The following is a 24,033-nucleotide window of genomic DNA, read 5'->3' as shown; positions in this document are numbered from 1 at the left end:
AAGCCACGTCCAGTAGGCCAGCTTTAATGCAATGGAAGATACCATTAATTGTCCTAATTAGATGTCCTAATTTTCAGTGAGGGAGGAGGGAATATGTGCCTAAAAATAGATAAAACAAATCAAGACAGTGTTGTCGTAGCATAACGATAGAAACAGAGCAATGGAATAGAATGAGTTGGGATGCCTGGGTGGCATCTGCCTTTGGCTCAGGGCATGCGTGATTCTGGAGTCCCAGGATCAAGTCCCACATCGGGCTCCCTGAATGGAGCCTGCTTCTCCCTCTGCCTGTGTCTCTGCCTCTCTCTCTCTCTGGGTCTCTCATGAATAAATAAATCCTTAAAAAAAAGAGGAATAGAATGAGTTGTCCAACTCTTATATTTATGATCCAACCCTTTGGACAAGGGTTCCAAAACCATTCAATGGGGGAAAAAATGATGCTAGGACAACTTTGCAACAAAGGATATGAAGACAACTGGATATCCATATACACAAAGATGGAGTTGAAACCCCTATCTCACACCACATACAAAAATTAACTCCAAACAGATCAAAGACCTAAATGTAAGAGCTAAACCTATACAACTCTTAGAAGAAAACATAGGAGTAGATTTTTGTGATCTTGGATTAGACAATGGTTTCTTAAATATGATACCAAAAACACAATGACAAAAGTAAAAAGTAAATAGATTACCTCATCAAAATAAAAAATTGGGGCACCTGGGTGGCTCAGGGGATGAGCATCTGCCTTTGGCTCATGATCCCGGGATCCTGGGATCAAGTCCCACATCGGGCTCCCCGCAGGGAGCCTCCTTCTCCCTCTGCCTATGTCTCTACCTGTCTGTGTCTCATGAATAAATAAATAAAATCTTTTTAAAAAAATAAAAATAATTTAAAAACTGTATGCTTCAGGAGCTCCCAGGTGGCTCAGTTGGTTAACCATCTGCCTTTGGCTCAGGTCATGATCCCAGGGCCCCGGGATTGAGCCCCGAGTCGTTGGGCTCCCTGTTCAGGAGGGAATCGGCTTCTCCCTCTCCTTCTGTCCCTTCCCCAGCCCCTCATGCTCTCCCTCTCTCTCTCAAATAAGCAAATAAAATCTTTTAAAAATATTGTATGCTTCAATTTTAGTATATGTGCTGCTGAAGCGAGCACAAAAAAATATTGTATGCTTCAAAGAACATTATCAAGATAGTGAAAAGACAACCCACAGAATGAAAGAAAAATTTTGCAAGCCATTTATCTGATAGAGGACTTATATTTAGAATACAGAAAAAACTACGACTCAATTTTTTTTATTTATTTTTTATTGGTGTTCAATTTGCCAACATATAGAATAACACCCAGTGCTCATCCCATCAAGTGCCCCCCTCAGTGCCCGTCACCCAGTCACCCCCACCCCCCACCCACCTCCCTTTTTACCACCCCTTGTTCATTTCCCAGAGTTAGGATGACTCAATATTTTATAAAGACAAACAACCTAAAAAAAATAAATAAATAAATAAAGACAAACAACCTAATTTTAAAATGAGCAAAGGGTCTAAATAGACAGTTTCATAAAGAAGATATATAAATGGCAAATAAGCACATGATATCATCAACATCATTAGTCACTAGAAGAATACAAACTAAAACCACAATAAGATACCATTTCTTGGGATGCCTGGGTGGCTCAGCGGTTAAGCATCTGCCTTTGGCTCAGGGCATGATCCTGTAGTCCTGGGATCGAGTCCCACATCGGGCTCCCTGCATGGAGCCTGCTTCTCCCTCTGCCTCTGCCTCTGCCTGTGCGTGCGTGTGTGTGTGTGTATGTGTGTGTGTGTTTCTTATGAATAAATTAAAAAAATAAAATAAAATCTTTAAAAAAAAAAGATACCATTTCTTACCCAGTAGGATGGCTATAATAGAAAAGATAGACAATAACCAATGTCGGTGAGGACGTAGAGAAATTGGAATCTTCATATATTGCTAGTGGGAAATGTAAAATGATGCAGCACCTTTGGAAGTCTGGCAGTTCCTCAAAAAATTGACAACAGAGGGGAGCCTGGGTGGCTCAGGTGGTTGAGTCTGGCTCTTGATTTTGGCCAGGTCATGATCTCAGGGGTCCTGGGATTAAGCACACTCTCCACCCACACTCTCTCTAACAAAAATAAATAAATCTTTTTTAAAAATTGAACTCAAAGTTACCATATGTAACCTACCAATTCCACTCCTAGGTTATTAACCAAGAGAAATGAAAACATACATCAACATAAAAACTTATACACAAATGTTCATAGCAGCACCATTTGTAACAGCCAAAATGTAGAAATAATCCATGTCTACCAACTGATGAATGGATAAAATGATATATACATATAATCAAATATTATTGGGCCATAAAAAGTAGTGATACATGCTACAACATGGATGAACACTGAAAACGTTATACTAAAAAAAAAAGCTAGGGCAGCCCAGGTGGCTCAGCAGTTTAGCGCCACCTTCAGCCCAGGGCCTGATCCTGAGGACGTAAGATTGAGTCCCAGGTCAGGCTCTCTGCATGGAGCCTGCTTCTCCTTCTGCCTGTGTCTCTGCCTCTCTCTGTGTGTATCTCATGAATAAATAAATAAAATATTTTTAAAAAATAAAAAATGTTTAAAAATCTAGTTACAAATGACCACATATCATACAATTCCATTTATAAGAAATGTTCAGAATAGGTAAATCCATATAGATAGAAAGCAGAGTTGTGGTTACCTAGGGATAGTAGGACTGGGAATGCCTACTATTGGGTATCCTGCATATGGTTTCTTTTTGTGGTGATGAAAATATTCTGGAAATATATAGTGAATACACTAAAAACTGAATTGTATGCTTTAAATGAGTAAGTTGTATGTGAATTATATCTCAATAAAGCTGTTAATTTAAAAAGTGAGGAAACAAGGTGCACCTGGGTAGGTCAGTTAGTTGAGCATCTGCCTTCAACTCAAGTCAGGGTCCTGGGATTGAGCCCCATGTTGGGCTCCCTGCTCAGTGGAGAGCCTGCTTCTCCCTCTCCCTCTGCTACTCCTCCTGCTCATGTGCTCGTAGGCTCGCTCTCTCTGTTTCTCTCTGTGTGTCAAATGAATAAAATATTTTAAAAACTAAAAAAAAAATAAAAAGTGATAAAAATAAGACAAAAAGAAAACTAAAAAAACCTGCATGAATGTTCCAAAGCTGATTATGTTAAGTATATTAAACCCAACAGGATGACTGTAGAAAATATAATCTTTATCTAATATAGGATTTATTAAATTAAAATAGCATAATCAGTTCAGGTGGCTTAGTTAGGATTATTGAAGTATCAATGTTTATATGGTGGCTGAAAAGCCCAAAAGCAGAAAGCAATATAGTTGGAAATAAATAGAACTGGGGGGATTATAATTACTGATCTAACAAAGAAAACACATTAACTAGTAAAGTGATAAAATTCATTATCCTCATTTGGGAAGGGTTAGGAGTTATTTGTTATGATAAAAAAGCAACATGGGTATAGAAAGAGTTGAAATCAAGTGTATTTGAGATATGCCATAGTATATGATACTACGCTTGTGAAAGCAGTAACATTTAGTGGAAGAGAGGAAAATATAATACCCAAAAAGAATCCAAATACATATGAAACTGTACACAAATCTAACCTTTTATTATTCAGTACAATCTCCCATTTTAGATGTAGAATAATACAGAGTAGGGGCTGGCAAACTTTGTAAATACTTTAGGTTCTGAGGTTCTGTGGACCATAATAAAGTCTCTTGTTACAGTTATTCACCTCAGCCACTCTCATGCAAAAGCAGCTATAGATTATATAGAAACACATAAGTGTGGCTGTGTACCATTAAAACTGTTTATGGAAGCTGAAATTTGAGTTTCATATAATTTTCACATGTCATGAAATATTCTTTTTATTTTCATCCTAACCATTTAAAAATGTAAAAACCATTCTTAGCTCATTGGCCATACCAAAAAAAAAAAAAAGAAAGAAAGAAAGAAAAGAAATAGATGACAGGATGGATTTTGCCCACAGACTGTATTTTGCCATCCCCTGATAGAAAAATGCTTTTCAGTATTAGAAACACTACAGTATCCTAATAAACAAAAGGAGCAACCAAGTCTTACACTGCACACAACACTTACCAGAAATGAAAAGGCATGCTAATCAGTATGCCTCATCTGGAAAAGAGTGACAAAAACCATTAAGAATATTTATGGGAAGGGATGCCTGAGTGGCTCAGTGGTTGAGCATCTGCCTTTGGCTCAAGGCGTGGTCTCAGAGTCCTGGGATCGAGGAGCCTGCTTCTCCCTCTGTCTATGTCTCTGCCTCTCTCTCTCTGTCTCTCATGAATAAATAAATATTTTTTTAGAAAAAGAATATTTATAGGAATTATAGAGTGCCTGGGTGGCTCAGTCACTTTAGCATCTGACTTTGGCTCAGGTCATAAACTCAAGGTCCTGGTATCAAGTGCCATGAGGGGTACTGCACTCAGCGGGGAGTCTGCTTCTCTCTCTCCCTCTGCCCCTCCCCCAACTCATGTACATGTGCTCTCTCTCAAATAAATAAAATCCTTTTTTTTCAAATATTTTATTTATTTATTCATGAGACAGAGAGAGAGAGAGAGGCAGAGACACAGGCAGAGGGAGAAGCAGGCTCCATGCAGGGAGCCTGACATGGGACTCAATCCCGGGTCTCCAGGATCACACTCTGGGCTGAAGGCAGCGCTAAACTACTGGGCCACCCGGGCTGCCCTCAAATAAATAAAATCTTTTAAAAAAGGAATACTGGGACGCCTAGGTGGCTCATCAGTTGAGTGTCTGCCTTCAGCTCAGGGAGTGATCCCGGGATCTGGGATCAAGTCCCATGTCGGACTCCCTCTGCCTGTGTCTCTCTGCCCCTCTCTCTCTGTGTCTCTCATGAATAAATAAATAAATAAAATCTTAAAAAAAATACTTATAGGAATTGATTGAGTTAATTACACACAAAAATTTCTAAGAATAGTACGGCTCCCCAGCAAGCACTCAAAAACTATTTCCAATATTATTAGCAAAAAGATATTCATACTGACTTGCAGAGAAAAGACAAAGGCAATGATTCCATTTCTGTAGTAGTAAAACACAAATCAGGATTAAGAGTGGGGTGTTTTTCTGTATGTTGGTAAATTGAACACCAATAAAAATTAATTAAAAAAAAAAGGATTAGGGATCCCTGGGTGGCGCAGCGGTTTAGCGCCTGCCTTTGGCCCAGGGCGCGATCCTGGAGACCCGGGATCGAATCCCACATCAGGCTCCCCGTGCATGGAGCCTGCTTCTCCCTCTGCCTGTGTCTCTGCCTCTCTCTCTCTCTCTCACTGTGTGCCTATCATAAATAAATAAAAAAATAAAAAAAAAAATAAAAATAAAAAAAAAAGGATTAAGAGTGAATACTTTTGGGGTAGCTAGGTGGCTCAGTTGGTTAAACATGTGACTCTTGATTTCAGCTCAGGTCATGATCTCAGGGTCCTGGGATCAAGACCCACATCAGGCTTCAAGCTGGGCAGGGAGCCTGCTTAAGATTCTACCTCTCCCTCTGCCCCTCTCCTTGCTTGCATACTCTCTCTCTTTAAAAAAAAAAAAGAGAGAGTGATTACTTATAGGTCTAAAATTCCCCACCATGGTATTTTCTCAGGAAAGTCTAAAATTCTCTAGAATAAATTTTATTTCAGCACCAGGAAGCTGTTATTTACATATAAGACAAATTTCTAGAAGAAAGGTGAGAGAACGACAAAATATTTGAGACTTACTACTCTAAAATATTACCCAAAGGATTTCTCAAGGAATAATTAAGATTAGGGTCAAGATTCCAACCTTGGCTACACATGTGAGGCCAATGCTAAACCAGCATGGTGAACTGATCTTTACCAAGGATCTGTTCCATTTAAAAACCCACAAGAAGTCAGTATTTGATAAACAGCCTCAGAGCCCATCTATTCCATCTAACTACCTGCTACTTCTCAGTTTGTAAGTACAAGGCACTTAAGCAGAATCATTTGTTCAAGAACAGGAGAATTGTACTACTTGGCCCCAGCCCAATCTTGTGTTGCACCCTATAGCACCCCATCGCACAGAAAGAGTAGAGAAGCCATTTACTTATCACCAGGAGAGGTGCCTTCAACCACCATATTCACTTGACCTAGAAAGAGAGGCTTAAAAATCACAATTAAACAGAGCTCCACTGCCTGCCTTTTCCAGATAAAACTGCATTTTGAGAGAGAAAACTAAATCAATACTCATTTTGATTTCACAACCTTAAACAATGGAATGCTGACAAAGCACCCTGCTATACATTCATCCAACCACCTGTCACCAACATCACCCTCAAACACAAAGGGCTATTTTTATGTAGTACACTACAGAGATAGATAATATCCCATTGCCATGGCAACAAGTTTTCCAGAAGATATGCTAGACCATGAAGAATGCAAAAGAGAGCAACGCTATTTCTTTGCACTTGCTTTTACTTTGCAATGTATGAGGAAGATTCTAAGTTTGTTTAAGTCCTCAGTGTGTTCAATAGGGCCTTAGTAAGTTTGAGCAGTGTACAAAGAAATCCTGAGTGGACACATATACACATATAGCTATTCCAGGGTGAGGAAGAATCCCTACAGGAATCTTATCTTTCAGGGAAAGAAAAATGCCAAACTAACGCAAGGTCATACCCTCAAATGTAATAATATATTTTCTACTCCCCTGAATCCATCTCTGGTCACTAGGGCAACCTTTCCCACCATGTGCACTACTCTTGGCAGAATCTCCAAGAAGATTATTCTATTGCTGTATTTTTCCCAGTGCCCCAAACAAGAACAAACACAGCAGCCCATGGAAATGTCCCACTCTGATCAAAAAGCTCACATATCCCCACATCCCATATCCAAATGCAAACAGACAACCCCAGAGCCTTCAAGACTTCCCTAAAGAAGTGTGAAGCAGCAGCTCAGATGGACTGGTCACTCCTGTCCTGCCTCTCTTGTCCCTCCTGGAAGTCTGCACACTCAAGCCCAGCTTGGCATAAATGGATTTCCCTCGCCCCTTACACCAGCCATGCCCCATTCTCCCTAGGATCCAGAGCGGTGGTTCCCAGTTCTGCTTGTAGCCTGTGTTGGCTTTTCCTCCATCTGTTCCCCAGAACCACAACCCTTCTTCATCCACTCTTCCCAGGAAGCTGGTCTCTTCAACACCCAGGCTTTCCCTGGCTTCCAGCTGGCCACTGTAGCACATCAGACAGCAGGAGACAGTTGGTTATTGGTCCCTCAGCCCACCAGCCCCTCCCTGGCCACAATCCTGGCAATGGCTGCATTCTTCTAGACTACTGTTCCTTTAGGGGAATCATACCTTTCACAGCTCCAGCAACAACAATCCCTTCCTTGGCCCCTTTAGATCTTGGGATAGCAACGGCTTCATGGGGCTGCTAATCTATCCATGCCTCCACACACTCCTGTTTTCAGTAAAACCCTCTGAATGTGCCATTTTCTTTAGGGCCCCAAACAGTACATGGCCTTACCCCCAATTTCTTTTAATGGTTCACAATCAATTTAATATTTGTTTTTATTTTTAAATGTTTTTATGTATTTGACAGAGTGCGCGAACGCAAGCAAGAGGAACAGCAGAGGGAGAGGGAGAAGCAGGCCCCCCGCTGAGGAGGGAGCCTGATATGGCTGGATCCCAGGACCCCAGACCCCGGGATCATAACCTGAGCCAAAGGCAGATGCTTAACTGACTGAGCCACCCAGGTACCCATTAATAGCAAATTTTAAACAATAATCACACCCAAGTTAAAGTCTTATCCCTTTATAAAAAATAATAAAATAAATTCTATGAAACAACCTAAAATTTCAAACACAGAATGTGTCAAATGTGGAATTTTAAATCAGCTGATATGGCAGATTAATAAATATTTTAAAGTTAGCTAACAAGTTGTAAATATGTTTGTAAATTTTGTATGATAGAAAGAAAACTGATATATACAGATATTTTTTTAAAAAAAAATAAGATGGGAGGGCACCTGGGTGGCTCAGTTAAGTGTCCACCTTCAGCTCAGGTCATGATCCCATACTCCTGGCATCAACCCTCACCAGGCTCCCTGCTTAGCAGGGAGGCAGGGAGTCTGCTTCTTCCTCTCCCTCCGCTTGTGTTCTCTCTCTTGCTTACTGGCTCTCTCTCAAATAAATAAAATCTTTTAAAAAATAAAAATAAGACAGAAATTTATTTCTCTTTCATGTAAATGAAGTTTAAACTTGGACTAAGACTAATAAGTCAGTTTTATAAAGGTATGGGACCCAGGCTCTTTCCCTATATACATAAACTGCTTTCTGCCACACTTTATGCTTTTCCTCCAAAACCATCATGTAAGCACCAGACTTCATATTCCAGTACAGTTAACATACAGTGTTATATTAGTCTCAGGTGTACAATATAGTGATTCAACAATTCTATACATTACTCAGTGCTCATTATAAGTGTACTCTTAATCTCCTTTCAGCTGTTTCACCCGTCCCCCCCACCTCCCCTGACAACCATCAGTTTGTTCTCTATAGTTAAGAGTCTGGTTTTTTAATCTCTTTTTTCCTTTGTTTGTTTTGTTTCTTAAAATCCACGTGAGTGAAATCATATCGTATTTGTCCTTCTCTGACTGACTTATTTCACTCAGCATTATATCCTTTAGAACTACCCATATTGTTGCAAATGGCAAGATTTCATTCATTCCTTTTTTTCTACTTGAATCATCAAATTATATTTGAGAGAATTGCCATAGAAATATTTAAAAAGACAAGTTTATTTCCAGAACAAGATCATTGAGCCCACATTAACATAAATATCTAGTATCAAAGTAAGATCTTGAAAATGCTTTCTAAAATTCAAACTGAGCAAAAATTCTACTAAACCTTGATTTTCCCACCAGGCCAATATATTAATATTTCTTGTCATATAAACCTTGTCTTGACATTTTCCAAATTCCCAGCTTAAATTTTTTTTAGCATTTTATTAAGTAATCTCTACACCGAACATGGGGCTCAAACTCACAACCCCAAGATCAAGAGTTACATGCTCTGGGATGCCTGGGTAGCTCAGCAGTTAAGTGTCTGCCTTCGGCTCAGGTCATGATCCTGGAGTCCTGGGATCGAGTCCCACATCTGGCTCCTTGCATGGAGACTGATTCTCCCTCTGCCTGTGTCTCTGCCTCTCTCTCTCTCTCTGTCTTTCATGAATAAATAAATAAAACTTTTAAAAAAGTCACATGCTCCACCAACTGAGCCAGCCAGGTTGCCCTGAAGTGATAATATTTTAGATATATTAGGTAGAATATTAGGTAGAATAAAATAAATTATTAAGGGACACCTGAGCCTTATCCCAATTTCTGATGGCTTTCTTGGCTTTGAAGTTTAATCAACCTTAACCCTAGACTGTCTCATGTTCTGCTTTATCATACTGAAGCTCCTTAGAAGTAGATCCAAATCCCCTACTCAGACCCATAGACTCACTCCTTTAAGCAAGAATTCCAACATTTACACAGAAGTGCTATGAAAGCCATAGCCTCTCCACTGAGACATCATCAGGAAACCCTCCCTTTCCTTTTTAGTTTGTCTCTTCAACAAAGACTGAATTTCAACCCAAATTATTATAAAAACTATTACCAGAAGTAACTTATCTATGTGACCATGGGCAAATTACTGAATCTCTGTACCTCCACTTTGTCTTCTTCAAACTGGAGGCAATAATAACTACCTCATGATTTGCTTGTGAAAATAAGATGAGCATTCTACAAATTATAGGACAAGGACAATTACATGGTAATCAGTAAATAAATGGTAGCAGCTACCATGATTGTTATCACGTATGTACAGCCAGAGTAGATTTTGTCCCAAAGGACAGTATCTAGAAACATTTTTGGTTGTAACAACTAGGGGACAGGCAGATACTGGCATCTACTAAACAGAGACCAGGGATGCTGTGAGACATTCTATAATGCACAGGACAGCCCCCACAGCAAAGAATGATCTGGCCCAAAGTGTCAACAGTGCAGAGGTAGAGAAACCTTGATACAGAACAAAGAATAAATTAAAAGACTCTAGGGGTGCCTGGGTAGCTCAGTTGGTTGTGTGTCTGACTCTTGATTTGGGCTCAGGTTGTGATCTCAGGGTTATGAGATCCAAGCCCCCTCTGAGGCTCTGGGCTGGGCGTGGAGCCTGCTTAAGATTCTCTCTCCCTCTGCCCCTCCCTGCTGCAGCTTGCACACTCTCTAGATAGATAGATAGATAGATAGATAGATAGATAGATAGATAGATAGATAGATAGATAGATAAGGGACACCTGGGTGACTCAGCTGTTGAGCGCTTGCCTTCAGCCCAGGGCATGATCCTGGGGTCCTGAGAGTCCCACATTGGGCTCCCAGCATGGAGCCTGCTTCCCCCTCTGCCTAAGTCTCTGCCTCTCTCTGTGTGTGCCTCTCATGAATAAATAAATAAAATCTTTTTAAAAAAGAAAAAAATAATCTAAGACATCCACATGGTAAATTTCACAGACTTTGCTTCCAGTGCCATTTCTCAGTTAATAGGTCTTGAAGTTACCACAGTGTATGCAAAGGAAAGGAATTAAAACATTTTAGAACAATTTTAAAGCAACCCTAAAGGAAGAAGGAAAAAAACCTCAAAAAGCAAGCACACCAAACACCTCCAGGAGCAAAAACCTGTTCATGTAAAATCATCTGTTTTTCACAAGAATGACCCTGAACTAAAGAATAAACAGAGATTATTGCATTAAATATGTTCTTTTGAAGGCACCAGGGCAAACATTACACATTTAAGAAAACCTGCTTTTTCAAAAAAGCAAAAACAGTTCCTAATTGCTGGCATTTATGCGATTTACTTCAATTAGTCAGGAAATTAACACAGGTGAAACATTTAATTACCCCCAGGAGGCTGAACAAAACTATTTTTCTGTAAACCAATGGCAAAGTGTTACAAATGAATTAAGTCAAAGCAAATGTTTACTACTAACCTAATATTAAATTGCCTCTCCTGGTCCTGAATTAAATTATGAGGCTAGCCGAGTTTCTCCAGTCTGTTAAAAATCACTTTTCCTTTCATGTTCATGTTCTAGCCAGTCTCTGAAGTAGAGATAATAGTGGTAAATAAAACAGGCCCAAAAGCCAGCCGGCATGCACTCCACAGGGGTTCTCTGGAATGAAGTGAAGTAGAGAGGGCCAGATAGAAAGGTCAGGAGCAGAGAAAGCTGAGCAGGGACTGCAGGTTGAATTCCTGGTGGAAGAAGCTGGGCATTCATTCTCTCTGAGCTTCCTTCCCCCTCACAGGGCTGAGTGGAGGGGGAGGGACCACCGCAGCCTTATGGAATCTCATTCCTGACCCAGACCTGCCAGCGGTGCTGCTGCCATTCTGACTTTAGAACCAATGAACTCTGAAGAACTGAAGTTCCTAGTCCAGACACCTCGCAATTCTTCAGAGCAGGGCTTCTTAATTGTTTTTGTCCTATGCTCCCTGCCCTTTAGTAGTCTGCATGGACCTCTTCTCAATAATTTTGTTTGTTTGATTGATGGATGGATGGATTTGACAGAGAGAGCACAAGCAGGGGGAGCAGCAGGCAGAGGAAGGGGGGGGGGGTAAGCCGAATTCCTGCTGAGCAGCAAACCTGACATGGGGCTCCATCCCAGGACCCTGGGATCATGACCTGAGCTAAAGGTGGACACTTAACCAACTGAGCCACCCAGGCACCCCAGAATAATGTTTTTAAATGCATACCATTAAACACTTAAAATAGGTAGGATTATGAAAGAAACATACTGAAATATAGCTATCAAATTATTAAAAAGCAAGTTTGTGGTAGTCATGCATGTGTTTGAATATGTATTACTACCTGTGATAATTGTAATATGATTTTTAAAAATCCTACTTCTACAGGTGATGAAATCACGGGTACTACTACTACTACTGTGGTTTGTGCCTATATGCACAATGGAAGGAAATGCTTCATTTCAGTTACGAGTTGGTACAAATAAAAATGTATCTTTTTCCACATCCAAATCCACTGACCCCTAAAACAGAACCAGTGCCTGCTTTAGAGTATTCCAGGCAGGAGTGGGAATGCAGGGCATTCATATCTGCATTTCCACTTCTTTTCCTGCCTCCCACCAGTTAAGAGGAAAAACAAATTGCCTAAAGACTAAAATTGAAAATAATACATAAGAAGATAATATATTTGCCAGTTCTACTTGGCATAAGAAAATGAATTATGCATGAAAATGTTTTTTAAAAAGATAAAGAAATTTTAAATGAGTGGTTGAGCAAAAACATCTATATTCTCTGGCCCCAAAAAGCTAAACAGAGTAATTTTCTGCTTCAGAAAACTCTGGAAGGCAACTGTGGCACAAAATTCCTAAGGTGACACATACCCCAAATAATTCTCCCTTCCTGGTGTCTATGCTTTTGAATAATCCTCTCCCCTTCAGTGCAGACAAAACCTGTGACTTGCTTCTAACCAACAGGATATGCCAAAAGCAATGGAGGTGTCCACACTCCTCTAAGACAACTGGAGAGAGAAAATCTCCTTAAAGAAGCCAACAGCCATAATTATGAACTGCCTATGGAAAGAGCCATGTGGCAGGAAACTGCAGGTGATCTCTAGTAGCTGAGATCTTCAGTCCTAAACTCACAAGGAACTGAATTCTACTAAAAATGACATGAGCTTCAAGAGGTCCCAGAGCTCCACAAAGGAATGCCACCCAGCCAATGCCTTGATTTTAGCCTTGTGAAAGCCTGAGCTGAGGACAATTAAGCCATGTCAGGACTCCTGACCCAAAGGAACAGTAAGATAATAAATGTGTTGCTTTAAGCTGCAATTTAAATGTATTCAAAGTCATTACAAAAAAAAAAAAAGTCATTACAGAGCAATAAGATAATTAATGCAGTAACCAATAGAGGGGGTGACCAACCATCCCAATTTGCCCTCCAACTGTTCTGCTTTGAAACCTGAGTCTCATGCCCCAGGAAACCCCAGAGGCCTGAGCAACCCAGGATGGTTAGTTGCTGCTATGATCTGAATGTGTCTCCCATGGGGATCCCTGGGTGGCTCAGCAGTTTTGCGCCTGCCTTTGGCCCAGGACGTGATCCTGGAGTCCCGGGATCGAGTTCCGCATCGGGCTCCCGGCATGGAGCCTGCTTCTCCCTCTGCCTGTGTCTGTGTCTCTGCCTCTCTCTCTCTCTCTCTCTCTCTCTCTCTCTCTCTCATAAATAAATAAATAAAAATAAATCTTTAAAAAAAATGAATGAGTCTCCCACAAAATACATATGTTGAAATTCTAATGCCCAATGTGATGGTATTAGGAGGTAGGGCCTTTGGGAGGAGCTTAGCTCATGAGGGTAGAACCCTCATGAATAGGATTTAATGCCTTATAAAGAGGCTCCAGAGAGATCCCTAGCCCTTTCCACCTTATAAGGACACAAGAAGGTGCCAGCTATGAACCAGGAAAGGGTCCCCCACTAGGAAGCAAATATGCTGATACCTTGATCCTGGACTACCAGCCTCCAGAACTGTGGACAATAAATTTCCACAGTTTATAAGCCACCCAAGTCTGCAGTATTTGTTATAGCAGCCCAAACAGACTTAGATGCCCACCAAAAGACATGTACTAAAGAAGCAAATGATACAAATACAAAATCCTAGATACTTGCCTTTACGAAACAAAGTTTGGGGGAAAACCTAGAAAGGAACCAAACCCGCTTTTAATAATTACTGATAATTAGTGAAACAACTCAAGATTTCCTCACAACCAATTTTCTATGCCCTTAAAGTAGGACAGTCCCCAGTTATGCATGTGAAACTAGGCCAATATTCAAATCCATCTTGCTTTTTTTTTTTTTTTTTTTAAGTAATCTCTAACCCAACTCAGGGCTTGAATTCACAACCTTAAGATCAAGAGTTGCATGCTACACCAACTTAACCAGTCAGGTACCGCACCTTGTATTAATTACTAGTCTTCACTTTTGTTACGTTTTCCAACTCCCTACTGGTTTACCCAATCATTCTAAATCAGTCTCAAACATCATTACCTTAAAGACTGCAAATAGCTCAATCATGTAGAACCATCGTTCAGTCTTTACATTTGACCGAAGGCCACAGATACCTTTTCTGCCTATATTAAACCCCTCTATGTTCCCATCTCTGACCACTCTCAGGTTCCTTTTTTTAAATCCTATGAATCGTATGATGTCTGAAATTTGCTTTAGGATAACAGAGGGCTAGGGTACAAAAGTGGGAACACAAATGGAACAGAACTGACCACATGTGCATTGATGGTTGTTGAGCATGGATGGCAAGCACAGAGGAGCTGAATGTAGTATTATTCTACTTGTTTGAGATTTTCCTAAAAAAAAAAAGAGAGAGAGAGAGAAAGCAAGCCTTTGAAAGCCAAACCAAAAAATTAACTCTACAGTCCTCTAACACTTCAAGAATATAGCGTGCATTCTGCTACCCTATAAAGGAGCTTTTAATATTTGTACACGTTTAGCACAGTCCTGCAGTCATGTGACATCCTATACAAATAAAAATGCCACCTAGTTTCCTTAGGCATAAAGGTCTTTACAGCACCATAATGATGAGTCACTGTAAGAGTAGGTAATGAAGATTTTTAAAAAGGAAACATAAATGAACTAGAGCTACATGTGTCAATAAAGATGAATCTCAAAAACAATGCGAGGAAAAGCAAGTTACAGTTAAGAGTACAATACTCCTAATTTTAAGTTGAAAAGCCACACAAAACAATATATTATTTTAGTGACATACACACACACACACACACTATATACACACATGATATACATATAATAGAAGTATTAACATTTTTTCAATTCATTGCACACCAAATTCAGGACAGTAATAACCTCTGGGGTTGGAAGGAAGGAGAATGGGACCAGAGAAGAAGGTCACAGGAAACCCTCGCAGTAAATGAACTGTTTTACTTATTTGTTGGGTAATCCTCTAAGTTTTACACACCTGAAATATTTTTTTTCACCCGAAATATTTTTGTTATAAAAGAGTCAACAAGCAACTATTATACAATTGTCCCTCTTTAAACCACCCAATGGTTTGGCTCTGGAATTTCCTATATCTATCTGCTGGCATTCTTTCTCTTTTACAAAAAAAGAGTACTACCTCAAACAGGATACATTCTTACTTGCTGTTTTAATATTCTGGCCTCTCTCCTTAAAGTGTATATTACAAAGGACTATGATATAAAGATGCAAAAATAGAAAACTGCTTTATTTGCATTTTTAAAAAACAGTTTTGGCTAATAATCTAACAATGACGAAAAGTTCACAAGAATTTTGTCTTGGGACGCCTGGGGGGCTCAGTGGTTGAGCATCTGCCTTTGGCTCAGGTAGTGATCCTGGGATCAAGTCCCGCATTGGGCTCCCCACGGGGAGCCTGCTTCTCCTTCTGCCTATGTCTCTGCCCCGCTCTGTGTCTCTAATAAATAAAATCTTTATAAAAAAAGAATTCTGTCTTTTACCTATAGTTTTCTTTAATGATTAAACAGTTGCTTCAATGAATTACAAGAAAATCTTTAAATAGGACTTCTTGGGACACCTGGGTAGCTCAGCAGTTGAGTGTCTGCCATTGGCTCAGGGCGCGATCCTGGGATCTGGGATGGAGTCCTGCATCGGGCTCCCTGCATGGAGCCTGCCTCTCCTTCTGCCTGTTTCTCTCCCTTTCTCTCTGTGTGTCTCTCATGAATAAATAAATAAATCTTTTTTTAAAAATAGATAGATGATAGATAGATAGATAGATAGATAGATAGATAGATAGATAGATAGATGATAGATAGATAGGACTTCTTCCCAAAGATGAGTCCATGCACAGGGCACCTGGGTGGCTCAGTCAGTTTAACATCTGACTTTTTTTTTTTTTTTTGAAAGAGAGAGAGAGTACGCACACAAGCAGGAGGGGCATAAAGAAAGGGAGGGAATCTCAAGTAGGCTCTGTGCTAAGTGGGGAGCCTGATGCAGGGCTCAATTTCACAACCCTGATATCACAACCTGAGCCAAATCCAAGAGTTGGACACTTAACTGACTGTACCACCCAGATGCCCTGAGCGACTCTTTTTTTTTTTTTTTTTAAGATTTACTTACTTAGCACAGAGAGGGGTAGAAGAAAAGGGAGAGAGAAACCTCAGCAGACTCCTCGCTGAGTTCAAAGCCCCACTCAGGACCCAATATCACGATCCCCAAGATCATGACCTGAGCCAAAACCAAGAGTGGGACACCCAACCAACTGCACCACCTAGGGCTCCCCCACCAGTGTCCAACTCTTGATTTCGACTACAGTGATCTCAGGCTCATGGGATTGGGCCTCCACATCCTCTGTGCTCAGTAGGGAGTCTGCTTGAGATTCTCTGCCCACCCCCAACTCTTCCCACCCTGCACACTCTCTAAAATAAATAAATATTTTTTAAAAATCTGATTCCATGCACAGGAATTTTTATTTTTTTTAAAGATTTTATTTATTTATTCATGAGAATACACAGAGAGGAGAAAGAGAGAGGCAGAGACACAGGGAGAGGGAGAAACAGGCTCCATGCAGGGAGCCCGACATGGGACTCGATCCTGGGTCTCCAGGATCATGCCCTGGGCTGTAGGCGGTGCTAAACCGCTGCACCACTGGGGCTGCCTGCACAGGAATTTTTAAAACATCCCCTACTTCTAGCAACTTTATTACTTCTTTACCTCAATCAAAGCTGCTTAAATAAGCAGACATTTATCGGCTTTTTTCCAATTCAGTGATTTCCCTTGATATTACACAATCAGTAGTGTTTTAGAGCTATTCCCCTTAATGTCTAAGAGTTAACTATCAAATCAGAGAAAGACAAATACCATATAATCTCACTTACATGTGGAATCTAAAAACAAAGAACTTGAACTCATAAATACAGAAGAACAGATAGGTGGGGGGGGGGGACAGATGAAAGTGATCAAAAGTTACAAACTTCCAGTTATAAAATAAGTCATGAAGATTTAATGTATAGCATGGTGACTGTAGTTAATAATACGGTATTATATATTTGAAAGTTGCCAAGAGAGTATATCATTAAAAGTTCTGATCACACAAAAAATTTATAACTATGTATGGTGATAGATGTAGACTTACTGTGGTGATCATTTCACAAAATATACAAATACTGAATCATTATGTTGTATACCTGAAACTAATATAATGTTACATGTTAATTAGATCCCAATTAAAAAATACACCATTTCAAAACAAAAAAAGAGTTGACATCATAAAAATTAAATTATGACTACTTCAAAAAAAAATTATGACTTCTTCAAATATGCACAGCATTCCCAGAGACTAACATACCATCCTAAAAGATGAATATTATCAATAAGTCTATATAGTTTAATTCATTACAGCAAATATAAAACTTGCTAGTTCAAGATAGACACTTTATTTCTAGAGGTTATATTCCTTCTTTATTTTTTAAGTTAGCTCTACGCCCATCATGGGGCTTGAACTCACAACCCCTAGATCAAGAGTTGCGTGCTCTACCCAACTGAGCCAGCCAGATGCCCCTCTAAAGGCTATATTTGAAACTGAATAAACTCAAACAAATTGAAGAATAAAAAACATTTGCATTGGAATGTAAACTCCATGAGGACAGGGATTTGTGTTTGATCCATTGATGTAATCTCAGTACCTAGAAATGTGCATTATGAGTAACAGAAACTCAAATACATGTCAAACCCAAACCTGATTCCCACCACACCATCCTATGCCATCTAGTAAAATGCTGGTCTTTGAATACCAATGAAATACTTCACAACCTGGGAAACCAATCGCTCTAACATTTGTAGATCTTTGTCTTAAAAACTGTTTCTCAGACATTCATATTAACTTTTTCTAATTTATTTTTTTAATATATTTTATTTATTTAGTATGAGAGAGAGAGAGAGAGAGAGAGAGAGAGAGAGGCAGAGAAACAGGCAGAGGGAAAAGCAGGCTCCATGCAGGGAGCCTGACGTGGGACTCAATCCCGTGTCTCCTGGATCAGGCCCAGGGCCGAAGGCGGCGCTAAACTACTGAGCCAACCAGGATGCCCAACTTTTTGTAATTTAAAAGGATTTCGTCCTACCATTTTTCACCTAGTAGTGAAATTTGGCTTTTAAATAAATCAGCACATGAAGATAAATACTCCAAAAAAAGGACCAAAGATCTTTTTAAAATAGACTATTATGGGGATCCCTGGGTGGCTAGGCGGTTTAGGGCCTGCCTTTGGCCCAGGGTGCAGTCTCTCTCATAAGTAAATAAAATCTTAAAAAAAAAAAAATGATGGCAAATAAGCATATGACATGATGCTCAACATCATGTCATTAGGGAATTGCAAATCGAAACAACAATGAGATATCACTACATTCCTTTGGTCAAAATCAAAAACACTGGTATTGTTAAATACTGCTGAGAATATGGAGCAACATGAACTCTCATGCATGGCTGAGGGGATTGCAAAATGGCACAGCCACTTTGGAAGACAGTTTGGCAGTTTCCTATAAAACTAAAGATACTCTTACCATATGATCCAGCAATAACACTACTAGGTATTTACACAAAGGAGTTGAAAACTTAAGTCCACACAAAAACCTGCACACAGATATTTATGCCAACTTGAGCCATAACTGCCAAAACTTGAAAGCAACCAAGATGTCCTCTAGTTCATGAATGGATAAATTTTGGTCCATCCAGACAATGTAGTATTTATTCAGCACTAAAAAGAAATAAACCATTAAGCTATGAAAAGACATGGAGGAATCTCAAGTGCATATTATTAATGAAAGAGGCCAACTGAAAAGATTACATACGTGTTTTTCTAACTATATGACATTCTTTAAAAGTGCAAAAATATAAAGACAGTAAAAAGATCAGTGGTTGCCTGGGGTTGGGGGTTGGGGGTAAGAGGAAGGGATGACTGTGCGGAGCAGAGAGCATTTTTAGGGGCAGCAGTGAAACTATTCTGTATGATATTTTAATGGTAAATACATGTCATTATACATTTGTCTAAACTCATACAATGCTCAACACCGAGAGTGAACCCTAATGTAAACTATGGACTCTGGGTAATTATGATATGTTAATGTAGGTTTATCAATTGTAAAAAATGTACCACTCTGGAGGGGAGTTTTCCTAATGGGAGAGACTGTGTATGTGTGTGATCAGGTGGCATTATGGGAACATTATGCACCTCTCCTTCAATTTTGCTCTGAACCTAAAACTGCTCTAAAAAATTAAGTCTTAATAAATATATTTTTTTAAAAAAAAACATAAGAACGTACAACACCAAGAGTAAGTCCTAATGCAAACTATAGACTTTGAGCAATAATGATATGTCAATGTCAACAAATGTACCAGTCTGGTGAGGGATGTTGATAATGATGGAGGCTGTACATGTGTGCTGGTAGGGTATGTATGGGAATTTTTGTACTTTCCCCATTACTTTGCTACAAATATAAAACTGCTCTGAAAAAAATAAAATTTATATATAATATTTCAACAGAAAGAAATTCTTTTTTTAATTTATTTTTTATTGGTGTTCAATTTGTCAACATACAGAATAATACCCAGTGCTCATCCTGTCAAGTGCCCACCTCAGTGCCCGCCACCCAGTCACCCCCATGCCCCACCCACCTCCCCTTCCACCACCCCTAGTTCGTTTCCCAGAGTTAGGAGTCAACAGAAATTCTTAACCTAACTTTCATGACAAAGTAACAGGTATATTTTTACTGCAAGGAGGAGACAAAATTAAGTATTTTTGTAAAACATTTACTCCAGGTAAGATTTTCACTCTGCCTGAAACATTATGGTAATCTTAATTATATGCTTATTAAGATAAAAAATCTGGCTGTTACCATAGAAATTACCAGGGATGGTTAGTGGCTCCATGATTTGAGCAGTTATACCTGTTGGGCCACTTAATTCTGAACTTACAGGTTCATGTTTAACAGGGAAAGGCTAAAAATGTCTACATTTGTTTTAAAGAATGGCTAATACACTCATGGGGAAATGCAAATTGAGGTAAATGGAGCATGCACATACACATCAAGATACAACACACCACACCACACCATACCACACATCACCGAAATGGTTGGTAAAACAGGTGGCTGCTGAGTGCTACCTTTGCTTGAATCTCTTCTGATTACATTTCCCTGTCCAGGATGCCTTTGATGTTCATTTTTACCTGCATGAAGAATACTGGACTATTGCAATTATATTAGGTTAATCGGGAAGGATGTATTTTATTTTGCTGGACTGAATAAGAGAGCTTAAAGCTCTGAGAGATTTACTGCAAGCAATCTTCTAGGCGTGTCCCCCTTTGCCAACATCTGAAGCAGTCTTCGGCAAGCAGGTTTCAACTGGACATCAAGAGTATAACATCATTCATGCAAATGCACTGTGCCTTGGGTTCTTTCTAAATCATATATACTTCAAGGGAGCGTGTATTTTTTCTAACACCAGTAAAGTCCCCTCCCCAATTCCTTAGGAGTGGTGAACCAACACATTCACATTTAGCATGCCCGCTTTCTCTTATCACAGTACATGTATTACTGACTACAAAATAGGTCTTGGCAGGTGCCCAGCTGTCATTTACTTGCTGTGTGGCCTCAGTCACTCATTCTTTTTTCAGGTGAAAAGTTGCAAGAGCATTTAATAAATTTATATGGTTGGGAATATTCTGAGGGCCTCAAGTAATGGCCATGGTTTGTGTTTTAATACACTCACTTTTTTAAAGATTTTATTTATTTATTCATGAGAGGGACAGACAGACAGAAACACAGGCAGAGGGAGAAGCAGGCTCCCAGAAAGCAGCCGGATGCAGGACTCGATTCCAGATCCTGGGATCACGCTCTGAGCCAAAGGGAGACGCTCTACTGCTGAGCCACCCAGGCGCCCAAGACACTGACTTTTTGTGTCTACCTAGTTCAGCTCAACCACAAACAGCAATTGCAGAACTTTCTACATAGAAAATACTTTAAAAAAAAAAAAAAAGGACTACTTAAGGGCTAAACAGCCATGCTAAGTTCTGCGAATACTAATTACATTTTCAGAAATCCTTTCTAAAAGGTGAAAGAGGGGATCCCTGGGTGGCTCAGCGGTTTAGTGCCTTGCCTGCCTTCGGCTCAGGGCGAGATCCTGGAATTCCAGGATCGAGTCCCACATCAGGCTCCCTGTATGGAGCCTGCTTCTCCCTCTGCCTGTGTCTCTGCCTCTCTTTCTGTGTGTCTCTCATGAATAAATAAATTAAATCTTTTAAAAAAATAAGATAAAAGGTGAAAGATTACAGAGTGGCTAAAGTTATGCTCACAGACATATAGGCATATGCATGCTCCAGTAGCATAAAGCAGTCTTAAATGGTAAGAAAAAAGACCTACAAACACAGTGACATTGCAACTGAGCCATAAAATCCTCACTAATCCTCTGAAACTAGATTTTAAAATACCACTTCCCACTCCAAATATTCAATTGATGTTAACTTTTATACTACTGCTTTCAAGAAAAGCTTCATTTCCATGCACCCCTATGTTTATATTTTATAGCAGCATTCTTACAACAGCCATGATATGGAAGCAGCCCAAGTGTCCATGTCCATCAATTGATGAATGATAAAGATGTGTGTATATGTTTATATATGTATATGTTTATATACACACACACACAATGAAATATTTTTTTCACACAATGAAATATTATTCAGGCATCAAAAAGAATGAAATCTTGCCATATGCAATGACATGGATGGAACTAGAGTATAATGCTTAGCAAAATAAGTCAGAGAACGACAAGTACTATATGATCTCACTGATATGTGGAATTTAAGAAACAAATGAGTAAGAGACAAATCAAGAAAGAGACTATTAACTATAGAGAACAATCTGATGGTTACCAGAGGGGAGGAGTTGGGGGGATGGATGAAACAGGCGATGGGGATTAAAGAGTGCGCTTGTCCTGATGAGCACAGGATGATGTATGAAGTACTGAATTACTATATTGTACACCTAGAACTAATATGACACTGTATGTTAACTGGAATCAAAATTAAAACTTTAAAAATAATTGAAAAAAGCTTCATTTCATGTTTTGGGCCTGATTTTAAGAATCTTATCAACATGGGATGCCTGGGTAGGTGAGCAGTTGAGCACCTGCCTTCAGCCCAGGGCATGATCCTGGGGTCCCAGGGTCGAGTCCCGCATCGGGCTCCCTGCATGGAGCCTGCTTCTCCCTCTGCCTGTGTCTCTGCCGCTGTCTCTGTGTCTCTCATGAGTAAATAAAATCTTTAAAAAAAAAAAAAGAATCTTATCACCATGAAAGCCTGGTGACATCGAAAGACGATGGTTATCAAATAGTGTTTCTCCAAGCTCCAAGGAAAGCACAAAACAAAAACAGCATGTGCTGTGGATCATCCCCTCCTCCTCTTCCAGGTATGGAGCAGCTCAAAGGAGGTAGCTGTGACACACATTACTTTCCAGTTCTGTTTCAAGTGCATGCAATAAGGTGGGAAACTACAGCTGTCTCCTATGCTGGACGTCTGGGGTCTACCTCTGGCCCTAAACAGTAAGCGTGGCTTTGCCTTGACAGACATCCTCTTACAGCCCTTTGTCCCTGCTCTGCAACGTATTAAGGTTTTCCAGTTTAATATCAATATTCCGAAGTACATTAGTGAGCAAATACATATAGTAGATATATATACATTAATACGTACATGGGGCGGACAACATTGAGTTCTGGGCCCCGCTGTATACACATACACACTTACCTAAACACACACTTGAAGTTCAAGTTCCAGCAAGGCACCCTGAGCACCTACCCCCTTCCACCCACCCAAGGGAGGGAAAGGCAGGAGCAGCGAGCAGAGGTTAAACCAGACACCAGCCAAAACAAACAGCACTTCCAGAACAAGGCAAACTTTGGGTCTGGGCGGCTGCAGAGCCCCAGCAATGGCCGGGGGAGGGGAGGGAGCGTCAGTCTGTCTCAGGGGAGGAAGACGGGGAGCGCACCCTCCAGAGCTGCGGAGGAGGCTGGTGCTCCCTGGGGGACAAGGGCGTCGCCGCCATCCCCGACTTCGACCTGGCCGAGGCCTCCAGGTCCTTGGGCAGCCCTATCGGCCCACCTCGCCCCCTGATCTCCACAGAAATGGTCCCCACAGACAGGCGCCGGCTGAGGGCGCGGGGACATACCTGGTGCAACGTCTCGGCGGGCAGCTGCGACGCCCGGAACAGGTCGGCCACGGGGCCCGCGGCTGCGGTGACGGTGCCGGGGACGGTCCTGGCGGCCTCAGGGGGCCCGGACCCGGGGCCCCCGCCTGCGGCGCCGACGCAGCGCGCGAACAGCTCGGAGTAGCACTGCTGCTCGCCCTCGCTCAGCAGCAGCGGCGGCCCGGAGCCGCAGCCCCCGCCCGCCGCTGCCTCCATGGGGCCGGGAAGGGGGTCCGGCGAAGCACCGCCACCGGGTAGGGAACAGCTGCCTCCGCCTCAGCCTCCGACGCCTGGGTCTCGGCCTCGGCCGCCGCCGCCACCGCCCCCACGCCCCGCAGCTGCCGCGCCGCCGCTTCCTCCCGGCGCGCGCCGGCCCCGCCCCCAGACTTGAATGTTGTGCCTCCGCCGCGCGGCACATGGAGACAGGCGCGGGGCGAACCAATCGCAGCCTGGGATCGCGCCCCGGCCCCGCCCCCGCCGTCCGCCCCGCCCCGCCTCGCCCCGCCCCGCGCCGCGCCAGGTAACTAACTCCGCGGGCCGCCCGCCCCGCCCGCGCTGTCCGGACCCGGAGGCCGGGGGCCGGCGCCTGGCGCACCCTCGGAGCCCCGCAGGGGCGCCTCCGGCTCTCCGCCCTGGCTGGGAAGGGAGACAACTAGACCCACCTGGAGCATGGCGCTTTTCAGGGGGCGGAGAAAGCTGTGGTGGTTTTTCCCTAGAACTGGAGCAGGTGCGGCGCCCT

General features: G+C 41.4%; 1 protein-coding gene across 7 annotated transcripts in view; it reads right to left on the bottom strand.

The window, feature by feature from the left end:
- The window catches only part of REPS2 (RALBP1 associated Eps domain containing 2), a 222,107-nt gene extending 198,459 nt beyond the window's left edge, over nt 1-23,648 (bottom strand). For 3 of the 7 annotated variants that reach the window (XM_025997510.2, XM_072743699.1, XM_072743700.1), the window contains exon 1: nt 23,277-23,647. In XM_025997510.2, coding sequence (XP_025853295.2) covers nt 23,277-23,510 — 234 coding nt within the window. In that variant the 5' untranslated portion in view covers nt 23,511-23,647. Of the gene's footprint in view, nt 1-23,276 lie in introns of all 7 variants that reach the window. The other 4 variants (XM_072743698.1, XM_025997515.2, XM_025997514.2 and 1 more) reach the window with 2 other exon arrangements.
- Nucleotides 23,649-24,033: the final 385 nt, after the last annotated feature.

This window comes from Vulpes vulpes, chromosome X (genome assembly GCF_048418805.1).
Source record: "Vulpes vulpes isolate BD-2025 chromosome X, VulVul3, whole genome shotgun sequence".
NCBI lineage: Eukaryota > Metazoa > Chordata > Mammalia > Carnivora > Canidae > Vulpes > Vulpes vulpes.
Note: the sequence above shows the minus strand (reverse complement) of the source record. Positions and strands in the feature narration are given on the sequence as shown.